At 42.1% G+C, this 27,686-nt stretch overlaps 1 protein-coding gene and 1 long non-coding RNA gene across 2 annotated transcripts in view; both read right to left on the bottom strand.

Annotated features, from left to right (window-relative positions):
- Positions 1–6,846, bottom strand: part of LOC120528193 — a 31,190-nt gene extending 24,344 nt beyond the window's left edge. The window contains exon 1 of the long non-coding RNA XR_005633473.1: positions 4,893–6,846. This is a non-coding gene — a long non-coding RNA (uncharacterized LOC120528193). The remainder of the gene's footprint in view (positions 1–4,892) is intronic.
- A 268-nt stretch (positions 6,847–7,114) lies between these two features.
- Positions 7,115–25,878, bottom strand: LOC120528184 (zinc finger protein 501-like). The gene is made up of 3 exons (XM_039752269.1): positions 25,800–25,878; positions 16,379–16,875; positions 7,115–8,421 (listed from the first exon to the last, which is right to left on the bottom strand). Exons 2-3 carry the CDS (start codon positions 16,788–16,790, stop codon positions 7,442–7,444), a joined length of 1,392 nt encoding a protein of 463 aa, XP_039608203.1. The 5' UTR covers positions 16,791–16,875; positions 25,800–25,878; the 3' UTR covers positions 7,115–7,441.
- Positions 25,879–27,686: the final 1,808 nt, after the last annotated feature.

The following is a 27,686-nucleotide window of genomic DNA, read 5'->3' as shown; positions in this document are numbered from 1 at the left end:
AAGATGCACTCCAACACGTGGCCAGAGGTACACCGCATGAGGGAGGAGGGCCCCGCCCAGATCCCCACTCCTGACGTCACGTTTCCTCCTCCACTCGGCCCGTAGCCTCTGTCTCGGAGTGGCGCGGATACATCACTCCTACAAGCGAACTGTGATTCTTAGCACTATGAGAGACGTCGCAAAATCAACTAGAATGTTCAAGCAAATTCTAGAAAAAGACCCGATCTAAATGTGTTAAGTAGTTCCCTGGTTCGCTAGCTAAGCAGAGGTAAGATACCTACACCCCAAGAATGGCGAGTGAGTGAGGAGCGCCCCGCCACCCTCCCCTCGGCCCGCTGTGTGTCTTCTTAAAATAAATTGGTGCTGCAAGCGAACTAAGATACTTGGCGCGATTAAAGAAGTCGTAAAATCAATCGGAATGTTCAAGCAAATTATCTATCCATCCATCCATTATCCAAACCGCTATATCCTAACTACATAGTCACGGGGGTCTGCTGGAGCCAATCCCAGCCAACACAGGGCGCAAGGCAGGAAACAAACCCCGGGCAGGGCGCCAGCCCACCGCAGGACACAGACACATCCACACACCAAGCACACATTAGGGACAATTTAGGGTCGCCAATGCACCTAACCTGCATGTCTTTGGACTGTGGGAGGGAACCCAAGCAGACACAGGGAGAACATGCAAACTCCACGCAGGGATATATATATATATATATATATATATATATATATATATATATATATATATATATATATATATATATATAAAGATCTAAATCCGTTAAGCAGTTCACAAGTTCACTCGTGAAAGGCAGACAGACGGACATTGAATTTTATATAGAGAGAGATTTATTCGTGTCCTAATTCTATTCCGTTATTGTGTTAATACACTTCTAGGCTGTCTCAATCTTGCTTGCCTACAATTACTTTCAGCTGTATGTACCAGTAAACTGATAAGCTGCACAGACTCCAACGCAAGCAGCCGCAATCCGGTCGACGCGCGGTGAAGTGAAACCTCCACATGTGCGGGCAAACCCAATGCGTGCGCCAACAATTTCAGCAGCTGCTCTAAAATCGCGATTTTTATACCTTAAACAACACCTTTTTTATAGTTGTTTGTGTTTTAGTTGCACATATTAAAGTATCGCTCGTGTTTTGTTTGCATTTTAAAAATATTATTTGAGTCCTCGTATTATGCACTTGAATATGAAGCGTCAAGATGTCATTTTCATTTAAACTGTTTTAATGAGGCAACAATATCAAGGAATTTTGCATTACCGTATATACTCACGGATAAGTTGGGATTTGATTTTACCGTATAATTTCCGGTATTTTATAATGTCGGTCAAATAAGTCGAATGTGGAAAACTCACGCTATTGGTACAAGGGATTATGATCTGGTAATGCCCGCCCACCTGAGAGAGTAACCTCGGAGCACACGGCCTTGTTTTTTCTATGCGGGTGCGGCAATGCGCTATATCAGCGTGTGCTCCTACCCCTCTCTCTCTCTCTATCTCTCATGCCTACGTGACCACACGGTCATACCCAAACTATCCCGAAGCGACGTCTGCACCAATTTGTTTTTGGTATCTTACACCATCACACACATTTATCGTTAGAGTATCCCATGATCAGAAGAAAATATGAAGCTGGTTTTAAATTAAAAGTTGTTGAAGTAGCGAAAGAAATCGGTAACTGTGCTGCTGCAACTAAATTCGTTGCATCTGAGAAACTGATGAGAGATTGGAGGAGGCAAGAAGATGTTAATATATGTGTGTATATATATATATATATATATATATATATATATATATATATATATATATATTATATATGAAGTGTCGCATCTTTGAACGGGTGTAGAAGTCGGGTCTGATTTTATGATCGTTTTTTTTTTTTCAGTAAATGTAAAGTATGATTAAGGTACAATGTACACTCATCTAAAGGATTATTAGGACCACCATACTAATACGGTGTTTGACCCCCTTTCGCCTTCAGAACTGCCTTCATTCTACGTGGCATTGATTCAACAAGGTGCTGAAAGCATTCTTTAGAAATGTTGGCCCATATTGATAGGATAGCATCTTGCAGTTGATGGAGATTTGTGGGATGCACATCCAGGGCACGAAGCTCCCGTTCCACCACATCCCAAAGATGCTCTATTGGGTTGAGATCTGGTGACTGTGGGGCCATTTTAGTACAGTGAACTCATTGTCATGTTCAAGAAACCAATTTGAAATGATTCGAGCTTTGTGACATGGTGCATTATCCTGCTGGAAGTAGCCATCAGAGGATGGGTACATGGTGGTCATGAAGGGATGGACATGGTCAGAAACAATGCTCAGGTAGCCCGTGGCATTTAAGCGATGCCCAATTGGCACTAAGGGGCCTAAAGTGTGCCAAGAAAACATCCCCCACACCATTACACCACCACCACCAGCCTGCACAGTGGTAACAAGGCATGATGGATCCATGTTCTCATTCTGTTTACGCCAAATTCTGACTCTAACATTTGAATGTCTCAACAGAAATCGAGACTCATCAGACCAGGCAACATTTTTCCCGTCTTCAACTGTCCAATTTTGGTGAGCTCGTGCAAATTGTAGCCTCTTTTTCCTATTCGTAGTGGAGATGAGTGGTACCCGGTGGGGTCTTCTGCTGTTGTAGCCCACCCGCCTCAAGGTTGTACGTGTTGTGGCTTCACAAATGCTTTGCTGCATACCTCGGTTGTAGCAGTGGTTATTTCAGTCAAAGTTGCTCTTCTATCAGCTTGAATCAGTCGGCCCATTCTCCTCTGACCTCTAGCATCAACAAGGCATTTTAAGCCCACAGGACTGCCACATACTGGATGTTTTCCCTTTTCACACCATTCTTTGTAAACCCTAGAAATGGTTGTGCGTGAAAATCCCAGTAACTGAGCAGATTGTGAAATACTCAGACTGGCCCATCTGGCACCAACAACCATGCCACGCTCCAAATTGCTTAAATCACCTTTCTTTGCCATTCTGACATTCAGTTTGGAGTTCAGGAGATTGTCTTGACCAGGACCACACCCCTAAATGCATTGAAGCAACTGCCATGTGATTGGTTGATTAGATAATGGCATTAATGAGAAATTGAACAGGTGTACCTAATAATCCTTTAGGTGAGTGTGTATGAAGCAGTCAGTGTTCTGATCACCATAGTTTGTTGTTTCACGGGGCCGTCTTTCTGCCTGAATGTCCCCTGCTGTCTGTTTATCTCACTCTGTAAGTGAAAACAGACAAGAGTTGTGGTGTGACCACAATCGGACTGAGTTGTAGTGAAGTAAAACCTGCATATGTTGATTTAGTTACATTAACATTATACAAAGTTATTGTCTGCTTTTACATGCATTGTTATCACTCTTTAATTTAATATTGTTCATTATCAGTATGCTGCTGCTGGAGTATGTGAATTTCCCCTTGGGATTAATAAAGTATCTATCTACCCATCCATCCATTTTCCAACCCGTTGAATCCGAACACGGTCACGGGGGTCTGCTGGAGCCAATTCCAGCCAACACAGGCCACAAGGAAGGAACCAGTCCTGGGCAGGGTGCCAGCCCACTACAGGACACACACACACACACCCACCCACATACCAAGCACACACTAATTTAGAATCGCCAATCCACCTAACCTGCATGTCTTTGGATTGTGGGAGGAAACCTGGAGCGCCCGGAGGAAACCCATGCAGACATGGGGAGAACATGCAAACTCCACCCAGGGAGGACATGGGAAGCGAACCCAGATCTCCTAACTGCGAGGCAGCAGCGCTACCACTGAGCCACCGTGCCATCCATCTATCTATGTGTTATATAATGCCTTTCATATCTGTCTATCTAAAATGGACACATGGACCAGCATTTCAGTACAGCTGCACTAAAACCCGACGCCTTTATTCCTAAATGCTATGTATGCTGTAAATCCCTTTATTGTATTGCCTCCATTGCCACACTAAGGTTTCTACCTTTCTTGCAACACTCTGTGATCCCTTTATTTAGCAGTAACTGGTCTTCCGATCCCTTCGACTTTCTTTTAATTGTCCTTTTTGTGCCGTTGCTATTAAGCCGTTTGTAAATTTTCTCTGCGTCGAATGCCATGAAGAGCTTGTAGATGGTGGAGCGGCCGGTTATTAGTCGATAGTTTTCAGGCATGTTGCTTGGTTGGTTTTCATTTTATGAGCAGGGCCGGCGTCCCTGTTGTGAGCCACTGTGATGCTGCTTCATTACCGTATTGATACCGTCAACCATATCCTGGTGTAGGGTGCTGTGATTTATCTCACACTCTGCCCCAGTGATGTGAGGCCTTCAAAAATACGCAGGCCAGAAAGGAGCCCTAGAGGAGGCGCACCAAAAGGCGGCCAAACTTCCACTGGAGAGGCCGACTTTGGGTTACACCGTGTGCTTCTCGCTCTCTTTCTCTCTCTCTCTCTCTCACAGAGTTCACAAATATGTTCTGTAAGGTCCAAAAATACACTCAAAATGTCCCAACATGGGGGAGGAATTCCATAAACCCCTGGCTTCTATAGAGTAAGGCTACAAGAAATCTTTTATAATGGAGAATTTATTGGGGGAAAAAAACAAATGGTCCAAACAAGTAAAAAAAAAAAAAAAAAGGAGCTGCCAAAGGCAATTCTAGCCACGAACGTCCAAAGACACAAACAATATGTAAAAATATCCAAGTTCCAGAATTGAAAAGTTTGAAAGCCAAAATAAATCCGAACTCGCCTAGAGAACAAAACTACAAGACCACCAACCCCACCCGAGCACACAATGGACTTTACTTCCCAGCCTGCCTTAATATGGCTGTGTGTGGGCCTTAACACTGGCTGGAGATTCGCCTACAAAAATGCACATACATACTCACCGGCCATTTTATTAGGTACACCTTGCCTTCAGAACTGCCATAATTCTTCACACCATAGACTCAACAAGGCGCTATAAAAAATCCCCCGTGATTTTGGTCCATATTGACATACTAGCATCACACAGTTGCTGCACATCCATGATGCCAATCTCCTGTTCCACCACATCTCAAAGGTGGTCTACTGGATTGAGATCTGGTGACCATTTGAGTCCAGTGAACTCCATTGTCCTGTTCAAGAAGCCAGTTGGAGATGATCCGAGCTTTGTGACATGGCACGTTATCCTACTTGAAGGAGCCATCAGAAGATAGGGACACTGCAGTCATAAAGGGGTGAACATAGTCAGTGACAATACTCAGGTTGGCTGTGGTCATTTAAATGATGCTCAGTTGGTACTAAGGGGCTCAAAGTGTGCCAAGAAAATATCCCCCAAACCATAACACCACCAGCCTGAATCATTAACACAAGGTAGGACGGATCCAGGCTTTTCTGGTGTTCACACCAAGTTCTGACCCTACCATCCAAATGTTGCAGCAGAAACCGAGACTCGTCAGTCCTGGCAATGTTTTTCCCAGTCTTCCGTTGTCCAGTTCTGGTGAGCCCGTGTGAACTGTTGGCTCAGATGCCTGTTTTCAGCCGACAGGAGTGTCACCCGGTGTGGTCTCCTGCTTCAAGGTGTGTTCAGAGATGCTCTTCTACATGACGAGTACTTATTTGAGTTACCGTTGCCTTTCTATCAGCTCGAACCACTCTGGCCATTCTTCTCTGACCTCTGGCATCAACAAGGCACTTTCACCCAGAGAACTGCCGCTCATTGAATATTTTGGCTTTTCGGACCATTCTCCGTAAGGCTGTGCATGAAAATCCCAGCAGATGAGCAGTTTCCGAAATCCTCAGACCAGCCAAGTCTGGCACTAACAACCATGCCATGTGTCAAAGTCCCTTCAATCCCCTTTCTTTTCCCCATGTTGATGCCGTCTTGACTATGTGCTGCCGTGTGATTGGCTGATTAGATAACAAGCAGGTGTACCTAATAAAGTGGCTGGTGAGCGTATCTGTAACGGAAAACAATTAAAATCATAATGAAGCACTTTAAGCAGGAGCCAAGCAAGGAACCCTGACTTGACCATAATACAAGAATGACTGGTGCTCCACCAGAGGGTTGATGCTGCGCCGGGACCATCTGGAGCCTTCCGGTCCTCCGTGCGTTTCTCACCTCAGTCCGGGACATTTCTTGTAGTTGGATGATTTCTGTTTCTGTCTGTAGTTTGGTTATCCGTGTTGCTTCTTTATTGTGTTCTTGAGAATCCTCACAAGTCCTCTTTCAGAATTCGTCCTTCATTTTATTTTTCGAGGTACGGCCTGTTCACCGCGGCAACACTCGCACAATCTCGCTAGTTTTACTCCACATCTGGCTCATCCTCCAATTGCATTTCTGGACATTTGGTTATTATTATTTTTTTGGTCTTTCTATTCTGAGCACTCTAATCGCTCGGCTCCTGCTTTATCAGACTGTTTTTCTCTTTGACAGCTACGTCTCGTTTCCTTTCATCTCTCTTTCTGTCCCAAGTGACCAACACCTCCTCGTTTTCGGTTATTTGTTACATCTGTGGTGCTGGCAAGTTATATTTTTTGTATATTTTCCAATGCGTTGGTCTGGCAACGTTATTGTATCATCGCGTGTGTAAGCCTTTCCTCCATCAGGACCTCACATCCGGCAATCCGATTAGTGACTTGTTTCCATCTCGGTTTGGCAAAATCGGCACTTATCTGTTTTTCCACTCTTATCTAGCATTTGCTTGTACATGCAGCCAACGGTCCTGTTCAGCCATTATTAGAAGCTTGTCCCTAACTTTTATTAGTCCATACATCCACCCATTATCGAACCTGCTATTTCCTAACTACAGAGTCATGGGGGTCTGCTGGAGCCAATCCCAGCCAACACAGGGAAACAAACCCCGGGCAGGGTGCCAGCCCACCGCAGGGTACACCACCACACACTAGGGACAATTTAGGTTCCTAACCTAACCTGCATGTCTTTGGACTGTGAGAGGAAACCCATGCAGACACGGGGAGAACATGCAAACACCACGCAGGGAGGACCCGGAAGGCGAACCATTTTATTATTTTCAGTGTGAATTTGTGAAGATTGCTACGTGAATTGTTTAGAGCAGTGATATGGCTTCCCTCCAGTATGAATATCCGTGTGCTTTTTGAAGAGTGCTTCTGTTGGAGAACCGATTCCCACGTTCAAAGCAGCAATTACATTTTTTTCTCTCCGAGATTAATTTTCTCAACACCGGTTTTAGTTTGGTTACTTTTTCCGGATAGGAGTGAACCTCACTCTTGTGTCCTGAGGTTTGCATCGCTACTGTTTTTATCCTCTTAGGTTTGCTGCCAGAGCTTGACGTTGCACTTGCATTGTCCCTAATAATGCTTCCTTCTGTAAATCCTATGGAGTGATGGTGATGGGTCAGGCATCCAGATGGCCTTGGATTTTTTTTTTGGATAAGGCCTGTAGATTCCCAGCACCACTGGCACAATCTAAGTTTTATTCCACATCTGGCTCATCTCCAGTGTGGATTCTCTTGTGTCCCTGCAGAGCGCTACTGTTAGAGAATCGTTTGCCACATTTACCACAGCTATAAGGTTTTTCCCCCGTGTGGGTCCGTTTGTGCCTGTTCAGATGACTGACTTGTGAGAACTGCTTGCCGCATTCAGAACACCGATAAGGTTTTTCTCCAGTGTGGATTCTCAAATGCTTCTGAAGATTGCTGTTGCTGGAGAATCGTTTATCACACTCAGAACAGCAATAAGGTTTCTCCCCACTGTGAATCTGTTTGTGCTTGTTAAGATTGCTGCTATTAGTGAATTTTTTGTCACATTCAGTGCAGTGATATGGCTTCTCTCCAGTATGAATTCTTGTGTGATTCTGAAGATCGCTTCTGTCGGAAAATCGCTTGCCGCATTCGGAACAGCAATAAGGTTTTTCTCCTGTGTGGATTCTTGTGTGCCTCTGAAGAGCGTTGCTGTAGCAGAATCTCTTGCCACACGTAGAACAGCAATAAGGTCTTTCTCCAGTGTGGGTTCTTGTGTGCCTATGCAGATGGCTTAGTCTTGAGAAATGTTTGCCACACTCGGAACAGCAATGAGTTTTCTCTGCAATGCGAATTATTTTGATATCGTGAAGGTTTTGGCTGTGTTGCAGTATTTTGCCACATTCAGAATAGGCACATGGCTTCTGTTTCAAATAAACCTGCTTATGGTCTTTACAGTCAGGAGGGTTTTTGAAATGTTTTCTGCACTCTCTGAATGCATTCTGAGCGTCTTGATTTGTATGATGCTGGTGATGTTGGTCACTGTTGGTGGGTCCTATCTGTGCTTGTTCGGCAGCAGGAAGAGAGCTGCAGTGGAAAGAGGCCGGGGTCAAACTCTTTGGTCCACCTACTGATTTCTTGTCCTTCTTCTTCTTCTTCTCCTGAGAAGTCTTAGAAAATGTCGGTGGGGAGAAAGTGCCACTCTCCTGGAAACCTGCAAAAACACAAACAGTTTAGCTAAATATTTTTATATAAAGAAATTATAAAAAAAAATGGGAAGCACAATGGTTGGTACAGCTGCTTCACATCTTAGTTCCATTCCTGGTTTGGCTTTTTCATCTTCTCCTGAGGTCTGTGGAATTTCTTCATCTTTTTCCCATATCCCAAATATTTGTCTGCTGTGTTTAATTACTCTCTCTAAATTGACCTGATGTGGATGTGTGTGCCAGTGTGCCCGGAGTTGGACTGGCATTCGTTCTCTGCCTGTAAGTGCAGGTTAAGTAAATTGACGGTGGATTATAATGGTATTTGATAAGTGGAGTTGATTAAATGCGTCTTTCATGAGGATTCAGCCGAAGTCAAGTTCAAGACCTCCCATGTCCAGTGGTCCACTGTTGTTTCCTCACTCTTGTTATTTTCACCGCTTTTACTAAGCCCTGTTATCTCAGTGCTGCCATCCTTTTCATCAAGCTTTACCCTAATCATTACTAAGAAAAATATTAGGGTATATCACATATACATACATACACACACATATTATATCGCTGCCGGCGTCTTCTCTTAGTGCGGAGGAAGTCAGTTTAAGAAGCGAGTAGTGATTAACAACTGGGTCGGGAAACATAACACAAAGAATTTAATGTGCTGCATAACTTATGATGGGGTTTGAGAAAATCTAGTAAATTAAACATTGATTTTAAGATGAAGTTTAGTTTATGACATTCTACTTTAACTCTAAAATAAACTATGAGAATAAAGTGGAAATGTCAACTTTAATCTCGACATAAATGGTGAGAATAAAGTGGAAATGTTTGTTTTTTTCTTCCCTGTGTCCGTATTTTTGTTTCTTCACCGTGGCCCTAATACACTTCTGTAGGGCTATATCACAAAGAGCATAAATGCAAGTTGCAGTTTTATTATTTATGTATATAGCTTAGCTTGAAGCAAGGTTCATTTTAATGCAATGTGCTTAAATGATGGTTCAGTTGATAAAGATGTCGTCACCAAGTTAAACTTGTTTTATTTTATTGTATTTTTATTTGGTGAATACAGTGTAATGCACCTCGGCTTGAAGTCTTGAAGTAATAGTATTATTAGTGGAAGTTGTACTTTTATTTATTTTATTGTTATTACTTATTAGTTTAAATATTATACAGTTTAATGATGGTAAAGTTGTTTAAAAAGTCACTTTAACGCGTCAATGAACAAAGATTGTTAACAGTAACAGAAAGTGTAGTTGGTTTACAAAAAATATTTACTATTTATTCCTTTCGAAGACATGTTCAGTGCAATACAACTTTTGACAAGCACCTCTGGATATTTGACTAAGTCTAAATGCCTTTTTGGACGGTTCGAAAAAATTTAGAACTTTTCAAGTTCTATTTGGATAGAAGTAGGTTCTATTTAGTCGACAGAAATATCTTTGGTAGGAATGCAAGTTAAATTTAGTCTTTAAAATTTCTATGGTGAAGAAAAATGTATGAAATGATGACTGAATTTAACTTACATTCCTGCCAAACATATTTCTGTCAACTAAATAAAAATTACTTATATTTTAAAATTTAAATAGAACTTGAACAGATACGATAGTTCATAATACCCACACAGCACTAAGTGCGTATAAGAGCGGAAGTCATCCGTTTTAACAAGCAGTGTATTGCACTGATACGAAATAGCCTGCCCATTTAATTATTTAGGAATGGATAAATAAATTAAGATTTTGTACAAATAATGTTTTTCATTTTTCTTCCTCAATGGATTCTGGAACCCCCAGCAACAGCTGCTCGCACCCCAAAGGGTGTATATATCTATATATATATATATATATATATATATATATATATAGATATATACACCCACAATTACAGCAGCCCAGGTGAGCAGAGAGCTGAGAAGACTTCGTGCCAGCAAAGCTGCGGGTCCAGATGGAGTATCACCACGATTGCTGAAGGCCTGTGCGTTGGAACTGGGGAGTCCTCTACAGCGCATCTTCAACCTGAGCCTGAAACAGGGGAGAGTCCCGAGGCTTTGGAAAACATCTTGTATCACCCCAGTCCCAAAGATATCGCGTCCTAGTGAGCTGATTGACTTCCGGCCTGTTGCTCTGATGTCACATGTGATGAAGACCATGGAGTGGCTGCTGCTTCACCACCTGAGGCCAAAGGTCCACCATGCCCTCAACCTTCTGCAGTTCGCATACCAAGAGAAGGTGGGAGTGGAGGATGCCATCATCTGTATGCTACACCGATCCATCTCCCATTTGGACAGAGGCAGTGGTGTTGTAAGAATTATGTTTCTGGACTTCTCTAGCGCCTTCAACACCATCCAACCTCTGCTCCTTAGTGACAAGCTGACTGAGATGGGAGTAGATTCACACCTGGTGGCATCGATCGTGGACTATCTTACAGACAGACCTCAATATGTGCGTCTTGGGAACTGCAGGTCTGACATTGTGGTCAGCAACACAGGAGCGCCACAGGGGACTGGACTGTCTCTGGTCCTGTTCAATCTATATACATCAGACTTCCAATACGACTCGGAGTCCTGTCACATGCAAAAGTTCGCTGATGACACTGCTATTGTGGGCTGCATCAGGAGTGGGCAGGAGGAGGAGTATAGGAACCTAATCAAAGACTTTGTTAAATGGTGCAACTCAAACCACTTACACCTTAACACCAGCAAAACCAAGGAGCTGGTGGTGGATTTTAGGAGGCCCAGGCCCCTCATGGACCCTGTGATCATCAGAGGTGACTGTGTGCAGAGGGTGCAGACCTATAAATACCTGGGAGTGCAGCTGGATGACAAATTGGACTGGACTGCCAATACTGGCAGGCCATCTAAACTGAACGATCTGGGGATTAGGGCTTTAGTCAGGGTGGTGACCAAGAACCTGATGGTCACTGTGTCAGAGCTCCAGAGGTCCTCTGTGGAGAGAGGAGAACCTTCCAGAATGACAACCATCTCTGCAGCAATCCACCAGTCAGGCCTGTAGGGTAGAGTGGCCAGACGGAAGCCACTCCTTAGTAAAAAGGCACATGGCAGCCCGCCTGGAGTTTTCCAAAAGGCACCTGAAGGACTCTCAGACCATGAGAAACAAAATTCTCTGGTCTGATGAGACAAAGACTGAACTCTTTGGTGTGAATGCCAGGCGTCACGTTTGGAGGAAATCAGGCACCGCTCATCACCAGGCCAATACCATCCCTACAGTGAAGCATGGTGGTGGCAGCATCATACTGTGGGGATGGAACTGGGAGACTAGTCAGGATAAAGGGAAAGATGACTGCAGCAATGTACAGAGACATCCAGGATGAAAACCTGCTCCAGAGCGCTCGTGACCTCAGACTGGGGCGACGGTTCGTCTTTCAGCAGGACAACGACCCTAAGCACACAGCCAAGATATCAAAGGAGTGGCTTCAGGACAACTCTGTGAATGTCCTTGAGTGGTCCAGCCAGAGCCCAGACTTGAATCCGATTGAACATCTCTGGAGAGATCTTAAAATGGCTGTGCACCGATGCTTCCCATCCAACCTGATGGAGCTTGAGAGGTGCTGCAAAGAGGAATGGGTGAAACTGGCCAAGGATAGGTGTGCCAAGCTTGTGGCATCATATTCAAAAAGGCTTGAGGCTGTAATTGCTGCCAAAGGTGCATCGACAAAGTATTGAGCAAAGGCTGTGAATACTTATGGACATGGGATTTCTCAGTTTTGTTATTTTTAATAAATTTACAAAAACCTCAAGTAAACTTTTTTTCATGTTGTCATTATGGGGTGTTATGTGTAGAATTCTGAGTAAAAAAATGAATTGAATCCATTTTTGAATAAGGCTGTAACATAACAAAATGTGGAAAAAGTGATGCGCTGGGAATACTTTCCGGATGCACTGTATATACAGTACAGGCCAAAAGTTTGGCCACACCTCCTCATTCAATGTGTTTTCATGACCATTTACATTGGTAGATTCACACTGAAGGCATCAAAACTATGAATGAACACAAAGGTGAAATAACTGAAAACATGTTTTAATTTCAAGTTTCTTCAAAATAGCCACCCTTTGCTCTGATTACTGCTTTGCACACTCTTGGCATTCTCTCGATGAGCTTCAACAGGTAGTCACCTGAAATGGATTTCACTTCACTTCAGGTGTGCCTTATCAGGTTATTTAGTGGAATTTCTTGCTTTATCAATGGGGTTGGGACAAGCAGTTGTGTTGTGCAGAAGTCAGGTTAGCTGGACGATCATTTATTTTTCAACAGGACAATGACCCCAAACACACCTTCAGGCTGTGTAAGGGCTGTTTGACCAAGAAGGAGAGTGATGGAGTGCTGGAAATGGTCATGAAAATAAAGAAAACACATTGAATGAGGAGGTGTGTCCAAACTTTTGGCCTGTACTGTGTGTGTGTATGTGTGTATATATATGACAGCAACACTCATAACAGTGACAAAACAATTACATTTACAATCATGTTACGTTACTTTTAAAATGTTTCCTTTTCTGTTTCATTACTTTTCTGCTGCGAAGCGCGGGTATTTTGCTAGTATATATATATACACACATAATATATATATATATATATATATATATATATATATATATATATATATATATATATATATATATATATATATATATATATATATATATATATACATATATATACATATATATATATATACATATATATATATATACACACACACACACATATATATATATATATATATATATATATATATATATATATATATATATATATATATATATATATATATATATATATATATATATATATATATATATATATATATATATATATATATATATATATATATATATATATATATATATATATATACATATATATACATAAATATATACATATATATATACACATAATATATATATATATATATATATATATATATATACACACACACATAATATATATATATACACATAATCATGTAGTGCATTTCACATCTATCTTATGAAAGGCACTATATGAGAGACTGATAGACAGACAGATATATACTGAAGGCACTATATGATAGATTTTTATTTGTTTCCAAGGACAAGCTAAAGAAAAAAAAATATTTACACAGGTACTTTATTTTATTTTTTTCCAGTGTACCAGCTACAAATTCCTAATTCTTGAGTTGTAATTTTGAATACAGATTACCATTTTAATTATGCAGTACTTGCTTTTCACCAAAACAGTGTGTAACACTCACAAAAAGTAAACAGTAAAAAAATAAAAAATACAAAAAAAACTGCCAATTTATCAAATGCCCATAAAATGTTTATTAAGAAGATCCAAGGCTGGCAGGCTTAATAGATTTACAAGTGAAATTAACAAAATTTTGCCGCTAAGATACCAAATCTGTTGTTTACTAAACAGCAATTTCAAATTTTTCCTTCTCTTTTCTTTTTCTAATTGATGACGTGAGCTGCTGTGCTTAACCCTAACCCTTACCAACACTGACAAAAAGAGAGTCCATTTTAATTAAAGGATATAATAAAAGTGTCAATTCATTAAAGTAACCTTTCTTGCGGTTTGTCTAACGGCACAGGACGACTCCTCTGATTTCCTTTTCTTAATTTATTACTCCACTTTAACATAAATATTCCACACTTCTCTCTCTTGTAAAGTCTGCCTTGGCTTCCCCCCAAACAATAAATAAATAAAAAGCTATGTATACTTGGCTCAGCATCCTCACATCAAGGAGCACTGCAACTAAACTACTGTAACGCTTAGAAAAGCAGGGTCTGAAAAAGACTTGTCTTTTATGATTGGTCGATTTACTGATTGCTGACTGTGTCTTTTGTAGTGGAAAATCGATTGATCAGAGCATCACTAAAACACACTGTAACACTGAATGTGCTGTGCACCAAGTCAATGTTTTCTCAGATTAATACGTTTTAGGAATCCTCTTACAATGTACGAGTCTCTCTCTGTGTAAGGACGGGAGTCTGAAAAGTTAACCCAATCCAAATGAATGACAACCTGAATGAACAACCTAGAAGGTTATGCATCTGAGCAAAATCACTGCAGTACTGATTTAGCATCTGCTGCTGCCCACTTGTCTCGTGAAGGAGGAGTTTGGTATTTTTCAAGTAGGAATATGCAAATCAATATAAATCGCCCCTTCCATTCAGCGTTTGTTAAAAGACAATGGCAAAAGCACATGGAAAAAAGTAGAATTTCAGCAAATGTGAAGTGGAGGCAAGGATAAAACGTACTATTCGTTGGCTTAAGCAGTGGTATAAACAGCAAAAGGAAATTGATGGAGAGATAAGAGTGTGGCGGAGACACTCAAGAGTCACAAAATGCAACAGTGGATAATGTAAGAGATGTGGCCAATCACCTAAGGAATATAAGGGCTGTACTCTGTGATAGTGACCATAAATTTAAATGAATTGGTTACAAAATGACTGCGGCATCTGATTACCTGTTTTTACATTGTAACGTTGTGTGATTTGGTTGGGTCAGGGTCAGGTACATCATACAGGGTCCCTTCAGGTATGGGCAAGCCACAATTGTGTGCCAAATTACACAGGGTGAGTCAAAATGTTAACATTAAATGGTACTGCTATCTACAGTATACACTTACATACATTTTTTGTGGACAATTATGTGCCACATATGGTACCATGTGTTGAACATGATGGCGAACAGGCTGAGACACTCCTATGTTCTATGAATAAATTGTTTCCGCCGTTCAAATGTTAACATAATTTTGACTCGCCCCATATATGAAGCACACTACATGCTTACATAATGTGACACACTTTCTGTGGACTATAGAAAAGCACATTAATAAGAGTAGAAAAACATTCTATTTACATAACTAAATCCATTCTCTGAAGGCACCTTTATAGGAGTAGTGTCGGCATCGAGTGCCACAACGGATTGATTCTCTGCTCTTTGAGGTGACTCTCAGTCTTTAAAAGGACTGCTTCTTTTTGCGACTGTTCAAAGTTGCTCTTTTTATAGGCATTCCTGCTATAGATGACGTAATGCCAGCTCATTCTTTTGGTGATTCATTCCTGGCTGATGTAACGTGTCCAGCGCCGTTGCAATAGCAATGTGTTTGCAGCTGAACACTCCGATTACATTTGGAAAAGCGGACATTGCTGTGAATTGCACTTTGATGTTTGCCAGTTCAAGCACAGTGTAAGGAAACCTTATATATCACATGGGGATAATGCCATCCTATACAGCTGGCATGGCATGACTCTGTGATGATCATGAAATACCTGATCAGTCAGCCAGTTCACGTTGAAGAGCTCCTGAGAGTGGCCAGAACTTGCAAAGGAGCAGGTAGATCACAATTCCTCAAAGTCTGCCTTTGTAAAGCCGGCGCCAGTTCAGCACACAGCACCAAGAGGATACGGAGCTCTTGGAAATCGACTTAGAAGCCAGTCGTCCTCATTTAAAAATACGCGCTCTCTTTTAATTCTTCCATCTGTGATGTCTTCTAACAACGCTAAAGCAGCCACGGTAGTTAGTTTGGCCATTCTGTGCACCATTATATTGTTACAGAACGATTACACTCAAGTGAATTCAATTTGTAAATGATATGCAATTCACGTTGGTGTATTTGATAAAGTCCACATCATAGATGTGAATCTAAAAAAGAATCAGTAGCACTGCTTTGAGGCTGGGTAACACCAGTTTGCAAAACCGAGCAGAAACGTGCGTAAGGACAGTGGGAGGCTGCCATGAAAAGGTGTGTGGCTTTACGCTAAGTTTAGTTTTTGTACATCTTGACGTGTGCGTGGAAATGGGCATACACAACATTTTTGTGAATATGCACTATTTATACAAGAGGCCCCTGGTCTCTATTAAAATTCAATCACGTCTCTCACTTTAATTTCTACCAAATAAAAATGGCAACACAACCACCATTAAAATGTGTAAATATTCTTTCTTTCATGTTGAATTACATTACTTACTTATTTTGACACGCCTAGATGACTGCTGCTCTTCATAGTCTCTCCTGCTTCCATCTGTGATTTCCTCTTCAAACTCAGCACCCTTGCATATCCAGTCCATTGAATTCTGTCTGGTTAACAGTTGTCCTGAATTAGCAAAGCGGGGCTGTAAACTGGAATGACATTCTTCAAACGCATCTTGCCTGGAAAACGTTTCATGTTTTTGCAGTTCAAGACTGACTGGAAAATCTTCAGACTCCTCAACTTTAACCTGAATAATTTCCCCCTCAAACTCCTCCTCTTTAAAATCGGAAATGACCTCTTCACAATCTTTTGATTTCACCCACAAATCCTCACATGAACCCCACTCACTGTCCTCTTGCTTAATGTGTACCAGTCTTCCATCCATGTCATCCTCTTTGGCTAAGGCCATTGGTCTGTGAGAAACTCTTCTTTCCCCGAAGCGTCCACTCTGCTCTTCTTTTCTAGGATTCTTTTCTCACACGGACAGTGCTGGCCTGGAAACAAACGAAGTCTAGACAGTAAAAACAAAGTCAAGAACATGAACATTTAATAATTTATTATTATCAGTAGTAGGAGTAGTAGTAGTAGTAATATTTCCTACTGACAGCACAGGTCTAATCAAGGCTGGCCCAATGAAAGCTCAACAGGCTGAAATTGACCTAAACTAAGACCGGCAGTTCCAAGAGACTTGCCCTGTGATGTACTGAAATGCCTCACCTCCATTACATGAAACCAAAAGAAATGCCAGTGAAAGAAAACACATATGGAGTGGTGTTTGACAGCCATTCCAAAACAAGCCAGCCTAGAGCCTCAGTGGGCCTGCAAGAATGTCTGCTGACCCTCCTGTATTAGGTGGTGTGGGGCTGGGGGCTCTTATCCAAAGCACTACTCTCCCCATTCTCACTCACTCTTCCACTCCTCTCTCTCTGTTGCCAGTTGACTCCACAATTCACGTTCTCACGCCAATCAGTTTATTTCTGGCATGCAAATGGCTTTAGTGCCCAGTAGATGTTGTAACTGGCTCCACCCCCACAATTACTGCCTGGTCAGGTCACCCTAGCTTTTTGCTCCTATGACATCTGACTAGAACTGCACTGTCTGCCCCAATATGCCCGCACTCATGAGCCTTCACTTAAAAGGAGAAACTGCTGCCTTCATTATCCCACCCTTCCTTCCTTAAAGAGCTCACTTGGTTCCAATGTTCCCAGTCTAACACTGACCCCCCCTCCCTTGCGAGTCCTGGCCTTTAAAACAGCAATTTAGTAGAATTCTGTTTTCAAATAACTTCTGTAGAAAGATATTTGCATTTGTTTGCATACAGAATGTGGCTCACCTGGGACATATAGATATATATATCCATCTATCTATATATAGATATATATATATATATATAGATATATATATATATATATATATATATATAGATAGATAGATAGATAGATAGATAGGGAGGGAGGGATAGATATCTATATATATATATAGATATATATATATATATATATATATTGTCACAGACGGCTGGGCTTCTTACCCAGCCGGGACACCTAGAAGGTCCGGAAAGGTGGCAGTAAAAGCTTCCGGGTCAGGAGGACACAACCGCCCTGGAGCAGGAGAGGACCACGGGAGGGGAGGAGAGACTTTCCAACTCGTTGGGACTCGTGGCCACTGCCAGGGGGCGCCTTAAGCCTCCTAGAACCTGGGAGAACATTACTTCCGCCACGCTTGGCAAGATGGCGGAGGAACCTTCCAGGGACGCCCGAAGTGCTTCCGGGGCAAAGGGCAGCACTTCCACCACACCAGGAAGTGCTGCCGGAAGATCGTCATCAGCCACCTGGAGCACATCCGGGCGGGAATAATTGGCGCCGCCTCCCAGCAATCTGGGAGCTAGAGTCGAGAGTGGGAGCAGGACGAAGCTCCCAGGAGGAGATTGGCGGCGAAGGAGTTCGATTCATTCCAACCGTTAGCAGGACTTTCCACGGTGAGGTCATTTTGTTTTTGGGAAGGAAGCACAATATCACTACAGCCAGTTTCAATACTGCCGGACTTCAGTTTGGACACATCTTTCACCCCATTTTCAATTGCTGTGTTTATCCAATCCATGTTCGTATTTGTGTTGTGTGCTTTTGTTAATTGTTTTGGGGCAAGGGAGGGTTTAATGTTAATTTTTGTAATTAGTCACTGGTGTTTTTGGGATAAGTGGTGGTCTGCGCACACACAAATATAGATATATTTGAATATTTTGTCTGTCTTTTCATTTTCCAATATGTCAGCATTTGATTTTACATATCTGCTTACCGTTTCTGGTTATTTTGTCATGTCGGGAAAAGTAAGACAACTTGTAAGGAGTACGGCTTGTGGTTAGAGCAAGAAACCTCAGGTGATCCAAGGAATAAGTGGTGTAGTGGCTGGTCTGGGTAAGGGGTCGGCCGTTACAAGTCCTAGACTGTCATATCATATTAAATAACATGAACAATTTCACATTATTGCGATATTTTACATTACAACCTCACAGCGTGCCTATGTATAGCCATTTTAAGGCCGGTGCATAAAGTAGTTAGGAGATGAGAAATGGTGCGAGGAGTTAAGGGTTAAAAGCACACAAACGTTAATTGATTCATTCATTTCTCACCGCCGAAGGAGGATCATGAAAATACAAAGCAGGCTTTTTAGAGGTTAATTTCTCACAGCGCCCTTTGTCTGCCCTCAAATGAAGCAGCTCAGCAATTCAAAGGGAACAAATGTGTGACCACATTTTTACAACTGAAATATGGCTGTGAAAATGCGACAATCTCATACCCCCCGAACCAATAGGTTATTATTTCTTTATTATTATAGCATCATAACAAAGACTAAGCGGCTGAATATCAGTTTCTGCCTTGTTGCTATTAGGGCACCGAATGCCACCTAATCACCTCCAATGCAGCATTGCAATAGATGACATCTTGGGCAATAAGGTCTTATGTTGAATGCTTGTGTTCTATCTTATTTCTTCTTATTCTTTTGTAATTTTTTTATATTTTGACACCGCAGAGACTGCACCTAATTTTGTTGTATTTGCTACAATGACAATAAAGATATTCTGATTACTCTTTAAAGGGGTGTATTGGTCATGGAGCTTTCTCACATATTGAAGCAGATCAGTATTTAAAAGCACACCAAAGTGGAACTTCCCCCAAAAAATGTAGGAGGTGATCATATTTTGCAATGGAAAGTGGAGGGGGAATGGCGAAAAATAAGATCCCCACATATATTAGGTTTTAAACTTTAAAGTGATAAATTTGTCAGAATTTGTTTAGTTTAATCCACTTATAAAATTTTTGGTTGAATAATTCATCCTTTATACAGTCAAAGTAAAAAGTATGTGATCCCCTAGGAATAATCTATATTTACAGTCAGGAAATGGAAGGCCACAGGCACAGTTGATGTTAAACCCAGCAGGTCTGGCAGGCCAAGAAGAATACAGGAGCGGCATATGCACAGGACTGTGAGAATGGTTACAGACAACCCACAGATCACCTCCAAGAACATCTCGCTGCAGATGGTGTATCTGCACATCGTTCTACAATTCAGCGCAATTTGCACAAAGAACATCTGTATGGCAGGGTGATGAGAAAGAAGTCCTTTCTGCACTCACGCCACAAACAGAGTCACTTGTTGTATGCCAATGCTCATTTAGACAAGCCAGATTCATTTTGGAACAAAGTGCATTGGACTGATGAGACAAAAATGGAGTTATTTGGTCATAAATAAAAGCGCTTAGCATGGCGGAAGAAGAACACCGCATTCCAAGAAAAACACCTGCGACCTCCTGTCTAATTTGGTGGAGGTCCCATCATGCTGTGTGGCCAGTTCAGGGACTGGGGCCCTTGTTGAAGTCGAGGGTTGGATGAACTCAACCAGAGAGAGAGAGAGAGAGAGAGAGAGAGAGAGAGAGAGAGAGACTTTATTAATCCCAAGGGGAAATTCACATAATCCAGCAGCAGTATACTGATACAAAAAAAATAATAATAATAATATTAAATTAAATAGTAATAAAAAAGCATGTAAAATCAGACAATAACTTTGAGTAATGTTAGCATTTACTCCCCCGGTAAATATCAACAAATTCTTCAGGATAATGTTCAGGCATCAGTCACAAAGTTGAAGTTACGCAGGGGTTGGATATTCCAACAAGACAACGACCCAAAACACAGTTCGAAATCTACAAAGGCTTTCATGCAGAGGGAGAAGTACAATGTTCTGGAATGGCCGTCACAGTCACCTGACTTGAATATCGAACATCGAAAATCTATGGGATGATTTGAAGCAGGCTGTCCATGCTCGGCAGCCATCATATTGAACTGAACTGGAGTGATTTTGTATGAAGAATGGTCAGAAATACCTCCATCCAGAATCCAGACACTCATCAAAGGCTATAGGAGGACAGCGTTGAGAGGCAAAAGGAGGCTCAACTAAGAATTGATGTTATATCTCTGTTGGGGTGCCCATACTTATGAACCTGTTTAATTTTGTTATGATGCATATTGCATATTTTCTGCTAATCCAATAAACGTAATGTCACCGCTGAAATCCTACTGTTTCCAAAAGGCATGTCAGATATTAAAAGGAAGTTGCTACTTTAAAAGCTCAGCCAATGATAAACAAAAATCCAAAGAATTAAGAGGGTTTCCCAAACTTTTTCATATGAATGTATGTCAGGATGCTATTCATAGATTTTAGCTCCGCCTTCAACACAATCGTCCTTCAAACACTGGTAGTAAAACTGAGCAGGTTGGGCCTGAACACCACCCTCTGCAATTGGATCCTGGACCCAATCAGTCAGTTCGGATGGGCTGCAACACTTCCAGCATCATCACACTGAGCACTGGAGCACCGCGGGGCTGTGTGCTTAGTCCACTGCTCTTCACCCTGCTGACTCACGACTACACAGCCACCCACAACACCAACCACATCATCGAGTTTGCGGATGATACGACGGTACTGGGACTGATAAGCAGGGATGATGAAACAGCATACAAAGAAGAGGTGGAACGGCTGTCTGTATGGTGTGAAGGCAACAATCTCTCTCTCAATGTTAACAAGACCAAAGAGATAATTGTGGTCTTCAGAAAAATCACATCCTGCCCACATCCCACTCAACATCAACAGTTCAGATGTGGAGACTGTTAGGAGTACCAAGTTTCTTGGTGTGCAAATAACTGAGGAACTTACATGAACACATAACACCTCATCATTAACCAAGAAAGCCCAGCAGAGACTACACTTCCTGAGGCGGCTGAATCAAGCATGTCTTCCCCCTTCCATCCTCACCATGTTCTACAGAGGCACCATGGAGAGTGTTCTGACCAGCTGCATCACTGTCTGGTATGGCAAGTGCAACATATCTGACCGCAAGCGCCTGCAAAGGATAGTGAAGACAGCAGAGAACATTATTGGGGTGCCTCTCCCTTCACTACAGGACATATTTTACAAACGCAGTGTCCGCAAGGCCTACAGCATTGGGCAGGACCCCTCACATGGACTTTTCACACTTCTGCCATCCAAGAGAAAAGATACTGCAGCACCAGAGCCAGATCTGCCAGGCTGCAGGAGAGTTTTTACCCCCAAGCTATCAGACTCCTCAGCACCAGGCTGTCCCCTGAGATCTTCCACACGGCCTCAACCAGCTCTAAAAACAGAACTTTTATACATGTGAGCCACTTTCCTGCAAAGACGAGTGTGCAGGTAGGAAAGAACTGAAAATCTCATACTGACCTTTAAGGATTCTGACATTCGTTGATATCCTTTTGCTGTGAAACATTCTGACCTGTCACTGTTTACACATCTTAAACAACTCTTATCATACACTGATAATTTATGTATTATCTATATCTCTTATTTTTTTTATGATATTACATATTTATTGACTATACTTATGTATCTAGATTGCAAAATACCATAAATTGCATCAATCTTGTCCTTGCACAATGCCTTGTTTATGTTTTAATTTTAAATTTAAACTTGAATTTTATTTCTGTTTTTAATTTAATTTAAATTTTTACAGGAGAGTATACAGAGGAAGAGGATGGCAAAGAAGTGTGCTAGTCAGAGAGATGCAGAAAGTAGACAAGAGTACAAAGGAGATAAGGCGCAAGGTGAAGGGAGAGGTGGCGAAGGCTAAAGAAAAGGTGTATGGTGAATTGTATGAGAGGTTGGACACTAAGGAGGGAGAAAAGGACCGGTGGGCTACAGAGAGGGGCCGAGATGGGAAAGATGTGCAGCAGGTTAGGGTGATAAAGGATAAAGATGGAAACGTACTCACAAGCGAGAAGAGTGTGATGAGCAGATGGAAAGAATACTTTGAGAGGCTGATGAATGAAGAGAACGAGAAAAAGAGAAGAGGTTGGATGATGAAGAGATAGTGAATCAGGAAGTGCAATGGATTAGCAAGGAGGACAGCTATGAAGAGGATGAAGAATGGAAAGGCCGTTGGTCCAGATGACATACCTGTGGAAGCATGGAGGTGTTTAGGAGAGATGGCAGTGGAGTTTCTAACCAGATTGTATAATGGAATCTTGGAAAGTGAGAGGATGATGAGGAGTGGAGAAGAAGTGTACTGGTGCTGATATTTAAGAATAAGGGGGACGTGCAGGACTGCAGAAACTACAGGGGGATACAATTGATGAGCCACAGCATGAAGTTATGGGAAAGAGTAGTGGAAGCTCAGTTAAGAAGTGAGGTGATGATTAGTGAGCAGCAGGATGGTTTCATGCCAAGAAAAAGCAACACAGATGTGATGTTAGCACTGAGGGTGTTGATGGAGAAGTTTAGAGAAGGCCAGAAGGAGTTGCATTGTGTCTTTGTGGACCTGGAGAAAGCATATGACAGGGTGACAAGAGAGGAGATGTGGTATTGTATGAGGAAGTCGGGAGTGGCAGTGAAGTATGTAAGAGTTGTACAAGATATGTACGGGGGAAGCGTGACAGTGGTGAGGTCTGCGGTAGGAGCGACAGATGCATTCAACATATAGGTGGGATTACATCAGGGATCGGCTCTGAGGCCTTTCTTATTTGCAATGGTGATGGACAGGTTGACAAATGAGATTAGACAGGAGTCCCCGTGGACTGTGATGTTTGCTGATGACATTGTAATCTCTAGCAAGAGTATGGAGCAGGTTGAGGAGACCCTGGAGAGGTGGAGAAATGAGAGGAGAGGAATGAAGGTCAGTAGGAACAAGACAGAATACACGTGTGTGAATGAGAGGGAGGTCAGTGGAATGGTGAGGATGAAAAGAGTAGAGTTGGCGAAGGTGGATGAGTTTAAATACTTGGCACGAAATGTACAGAGTAATGAAGATTGTGGAAGAGAGGTGAAAAAGAGAGTGCAGGAAGGGTGGAGTGGGTGGAGAAGAGTGTCATTAGTAATTTGACGGATATCAGCAAGAGTGAAAGGGAAGGTCTACAGGACGGTAGTGAGACCAGCTATGTTATATGGGTTGGAGACGGTGACATTGACCAGAAAGCAGGAGACAGAGCTGGAGGTGGCAGAGTTAAAAATGCTAAGATTTGCATCGGGTGTGACAAGGATGAATAGGATTAGAAATGAGGACATTAGAGGGTCAGCTCAGGTTTGGAGACAAAGTCAGAGAGGCGAGATTGTGTTAGTTTGGACATGTGCAGAGGAGAGATGCTGGGTATATTGGGAGAAGGATGCTAAGGATAGAGCTGCCAGGGAAGAGGAAAAGAGGAAGGCCTAAGAGACTGTTTATGGATGTGGTGAGAGAGGAAATTCAGGTGATGGGGTTGACAGAGCAAGATGACGAGGACAGGAAGATATGGAAGAAGATGATCCGCTGTAGCGATCCCTAATGGGAGCAGCCGAAAGAAGAAGATTTGCACTTCACGTTGTTACACCGTGGACCCTGATCTTAGCAATTTCATCTATCTGTATACTTGTATATGGTTGAGATGACAGTAAAGTTCGCTTTGAAAAATCGGCGGCCCCATTGTCTGTCACTAAGAGTCACGGATGCGCAGCACGCCATGTTGACAGTTAATGCCTTGCCACTAATCTTTTTGCGTTCTCTCTTAGATAGTGCAGTGTACCCAGGAACAATGAAAATTTGGGAACTTCCAAGCAGAGAGGAGACATCTGTGTCCTTTCTTCTGGACGCAGGTATTCTTCCAATAGAAAGGCTGTGTCCCTGAAAACACCCTATTAAATTATATTTCTCCGACCGGGAAAAGTGGAGGTGCTCCAGGAAAATTGCTGCACAAATGTCACCATCCGACAAGGGAAATGGCTGGAGAATTCCCGATTATCATTCACGACTGTAGTTCGGTTCATTTATTCGTGGTGTGAGGAGCTAACGGTAGTGAAATGGTGCGAAACCCAATTAGACATGACGAAGGGAACAATAGTTGACTGGAACAGCTATATGCGGGAAGTTTGCGCGTGGGACGTCAGTCGTCGCGAGAGGACGTAAATTAGAGGCGAGAGACTATGCGTCGAAATCGACAAAAAGTTTGTCCGACACGTCGGGTGAGGTGGGAGACCCCACCGATTTGCGTCACGATAGTAAACAAGTACCTAAACCTGTTTGAAAGGGAGAAAATGGAGTAATGATCACGCTGTCACAATTCTACTCCTGCTTCATTCTGCCAACAGTTTCTCTTGTTTAAGTTATGATCTAACTTAATAAGTCCCCACATTTGTAAATGACTTTCATTATTGTTTACTCCCAAAGACATTAGTCCCCTTGTATTTTCTGAATACTTCCTTTTCTCTTTTTCTTTTTAACTTTAGGGTTATTATTATTTATTGTACAAGAAATGTATTCGTTGAAACAAAGTAGTTTACAAAATGTTGAAAAATGAACGATAGCATTTTTTTTTTTTTTTGGTTGTAGTATTAAAGAAGAACATTTCATCATCAAGTGTTTGCTGCAGAAACCTCCCTGCTTACTGAACGGATCAAGTTTGAAGTAAGAAACATCGGGAAGAGGCTGTCAGCGGCGTCATGGAGAAGGCAAAGTTACAATAAGTCGCTTATCTCTATATAAAGCAGCCGCGCTCACAAGAATACGAGACACTGAACTGATGTATTTATCCTACCGAGTCAGTTTTACAAATGTTGTTCTGTACAAGATGCGCTCCGATTGCTGTGCTACTCCTCATAATCAGCGCGCTTGCGAATGAACATAAAGCACCTCACTTGTATTTTTTATGTCACATACGCTTAAAGCTCAAAGGGTTTGTCAAGGAGCACGAAATTTTTCACTACACCACCACCAAAACACCGTAAAGACGGTGCCCAAACTTGAGCTCCCATCCCGGTGACGTGCACCGCATAAAAATCTGGAAACCCGCATTGCGTTCTCTCGCATCGCCGAGGATTGCAAACCGTACTCGACTCACAACTACGACTTTGTCTTACTTACCGTTCGTTCTTTCGCTTGTTCTTGTCCAGAAAGAAATCCGACCACGTGTCTGGAAACGAACAAGAGCCGTGCGCAAAAAGAGAAAGGCAACAAGGCGCGGCAAATGTACGTCATCAACAGGCGACGAGCGAAATATGACCACGCCTATTTCTCTCCAACATTGGCCCTCTTGTTTTGTATTGTGACGCTGCACAGTGCCTGCCAGCGCTGACCAGATGAATTCGTGCTCATGTAATGCTCATTTAGCAGCTTGCTATCTGTTAAATGACCTATAGCTTTAAGCCACACAAAGTTAAAAGGAGACTTTGCAAATTTGCCGTTTTTATAGGTAGGGGCTGCTATCGATGATGATCTCTGACTGATGTCGCTTCTCCAAGCCTTTCCCATCAAAGTCGCCGTCCTTAGCGGCTCTTGGTGCATAAACTCATGTAAACAATGGGGTGGTCTTCTTTTCCGCTTCGGTCGTGCAGCCGATGACGAGAGCACAGGGATCGGGGGTGCTGTGTTGTCAAGTGGCACAACACGGATGTTACGTGATGTGCTGTCATTCAGTGCTGCAGGTATGCTTAACGCTGCACCGCTCTTCTGGCAACCTACCTTTACCTGGCACCACCTCAGACAACTGGGCCAGGACAGTACGTGAACCGTGGCAGCACTTGGCCAGTTTAGGGCAGAGTGCCCTTTTTCAATAAGGGCTGTACAGCCATACCAGATCACCAGGGAGAAGTGGACTGTCTTGGCATTGACTGTTAAACACCCTTTCCTGTCGATTACTAGCTTCCTTTTAATGGTTATGAGCTAGTAAGACTACCCCGTAAGTCCTGCATGTACTGAGGCCCTGGACTGGGGTTGATATTAGACTGGGTAAAAGGCAAAACTTGCAAGAGTTCGCAACTCCCGCCTGAACATCATCATAGCAGGAGTGAACCCAGTGGACTCCTGGACATCAGAATTATAAGCCCATGGCATGGCACAGAGATGTAGGTCCCAGTCTCTCTAATGCTCTGCTGTTGAAATGGAGAGCTTTGTATGCAGGGTCCGATTAAATCTTTTCATAAACCCCTCGCTCTGAAGGTGCAGCAGAGTGGTGGAAGTCTTGTGGATATGGAGAAGCTGACATACCTACTTCATTAGTTCAAACTCGAAGTTTCAACCTTGTTCACTGTACAGATCCTCACTGGGCTTCTTAGCGCAGGTGTTTGCACTCTGCATCGTGCATATATAATATGGATGGATGGATGGGTATATATATATATATATATATATATATATATATATATATATATATATATATATATATATATATATATATATATAAATAAAGTACTGTATATATTTTTTGATTTCTTACATGTGGTTTTGTATGAGTTACAACTGAAGTTTTATTAGAAAAAAGTTAGCATTTATTCTTTTAGCGTAGTGCCCTGGCACTTTGATGTAATTCGACTGGGTGTACAACATGGCCATGTGTATATCCATCCATCCATTATCCAACCCGCTATATCCTAACAAAGGGTCACAGGGGTCTGCTGGGGCTCCCAGCTAACACAGGGCATAAGACAGGAAACAAACCACGGGCAGGGCGCCAGCCCACCACACGGTGCACACACACACACCAAGCACACACTAGGGACAATTTAGAAGTCATGTATATATTTTGAGTTTTCATTTTTATTTAAATTTTCATTTTATTTATTTTGTATTGATAGTTTGTGTTTGTAATAATTTGTAGTCGATTTGATTTATCATTTAATAGTTATTGGCGAGAAGCTGTTTGTATGGTTCTAGAAAGGTACACAAATTATTTGTGGTTAACAATATATAAGATTATAAAATTAGAATGTTTTTATTGTGCGCAGCTATGTATATTATTAATATTTTTTTCTG

This window comes from Polypterus senegalus, chromosome 4 (genome assembly GCF_016835505.1).
Source record: "Polypterus senegalus isolate Bchr_013 chromosome 4, ASM1683550v1, whole genome shotgun sequence".
NCBI classification, from domain to species: Eukaryota; Metazoa; Chordata; class Cladistia; order Polypteriformes; family Polypteridae; genus Polypterus; species Polypterus senegalus.
The sequence above is the reverse complement of the archived record's forward strand: the minus strand, read 5'-3'. Positions and strand labels throughout refer to the sequence as shown.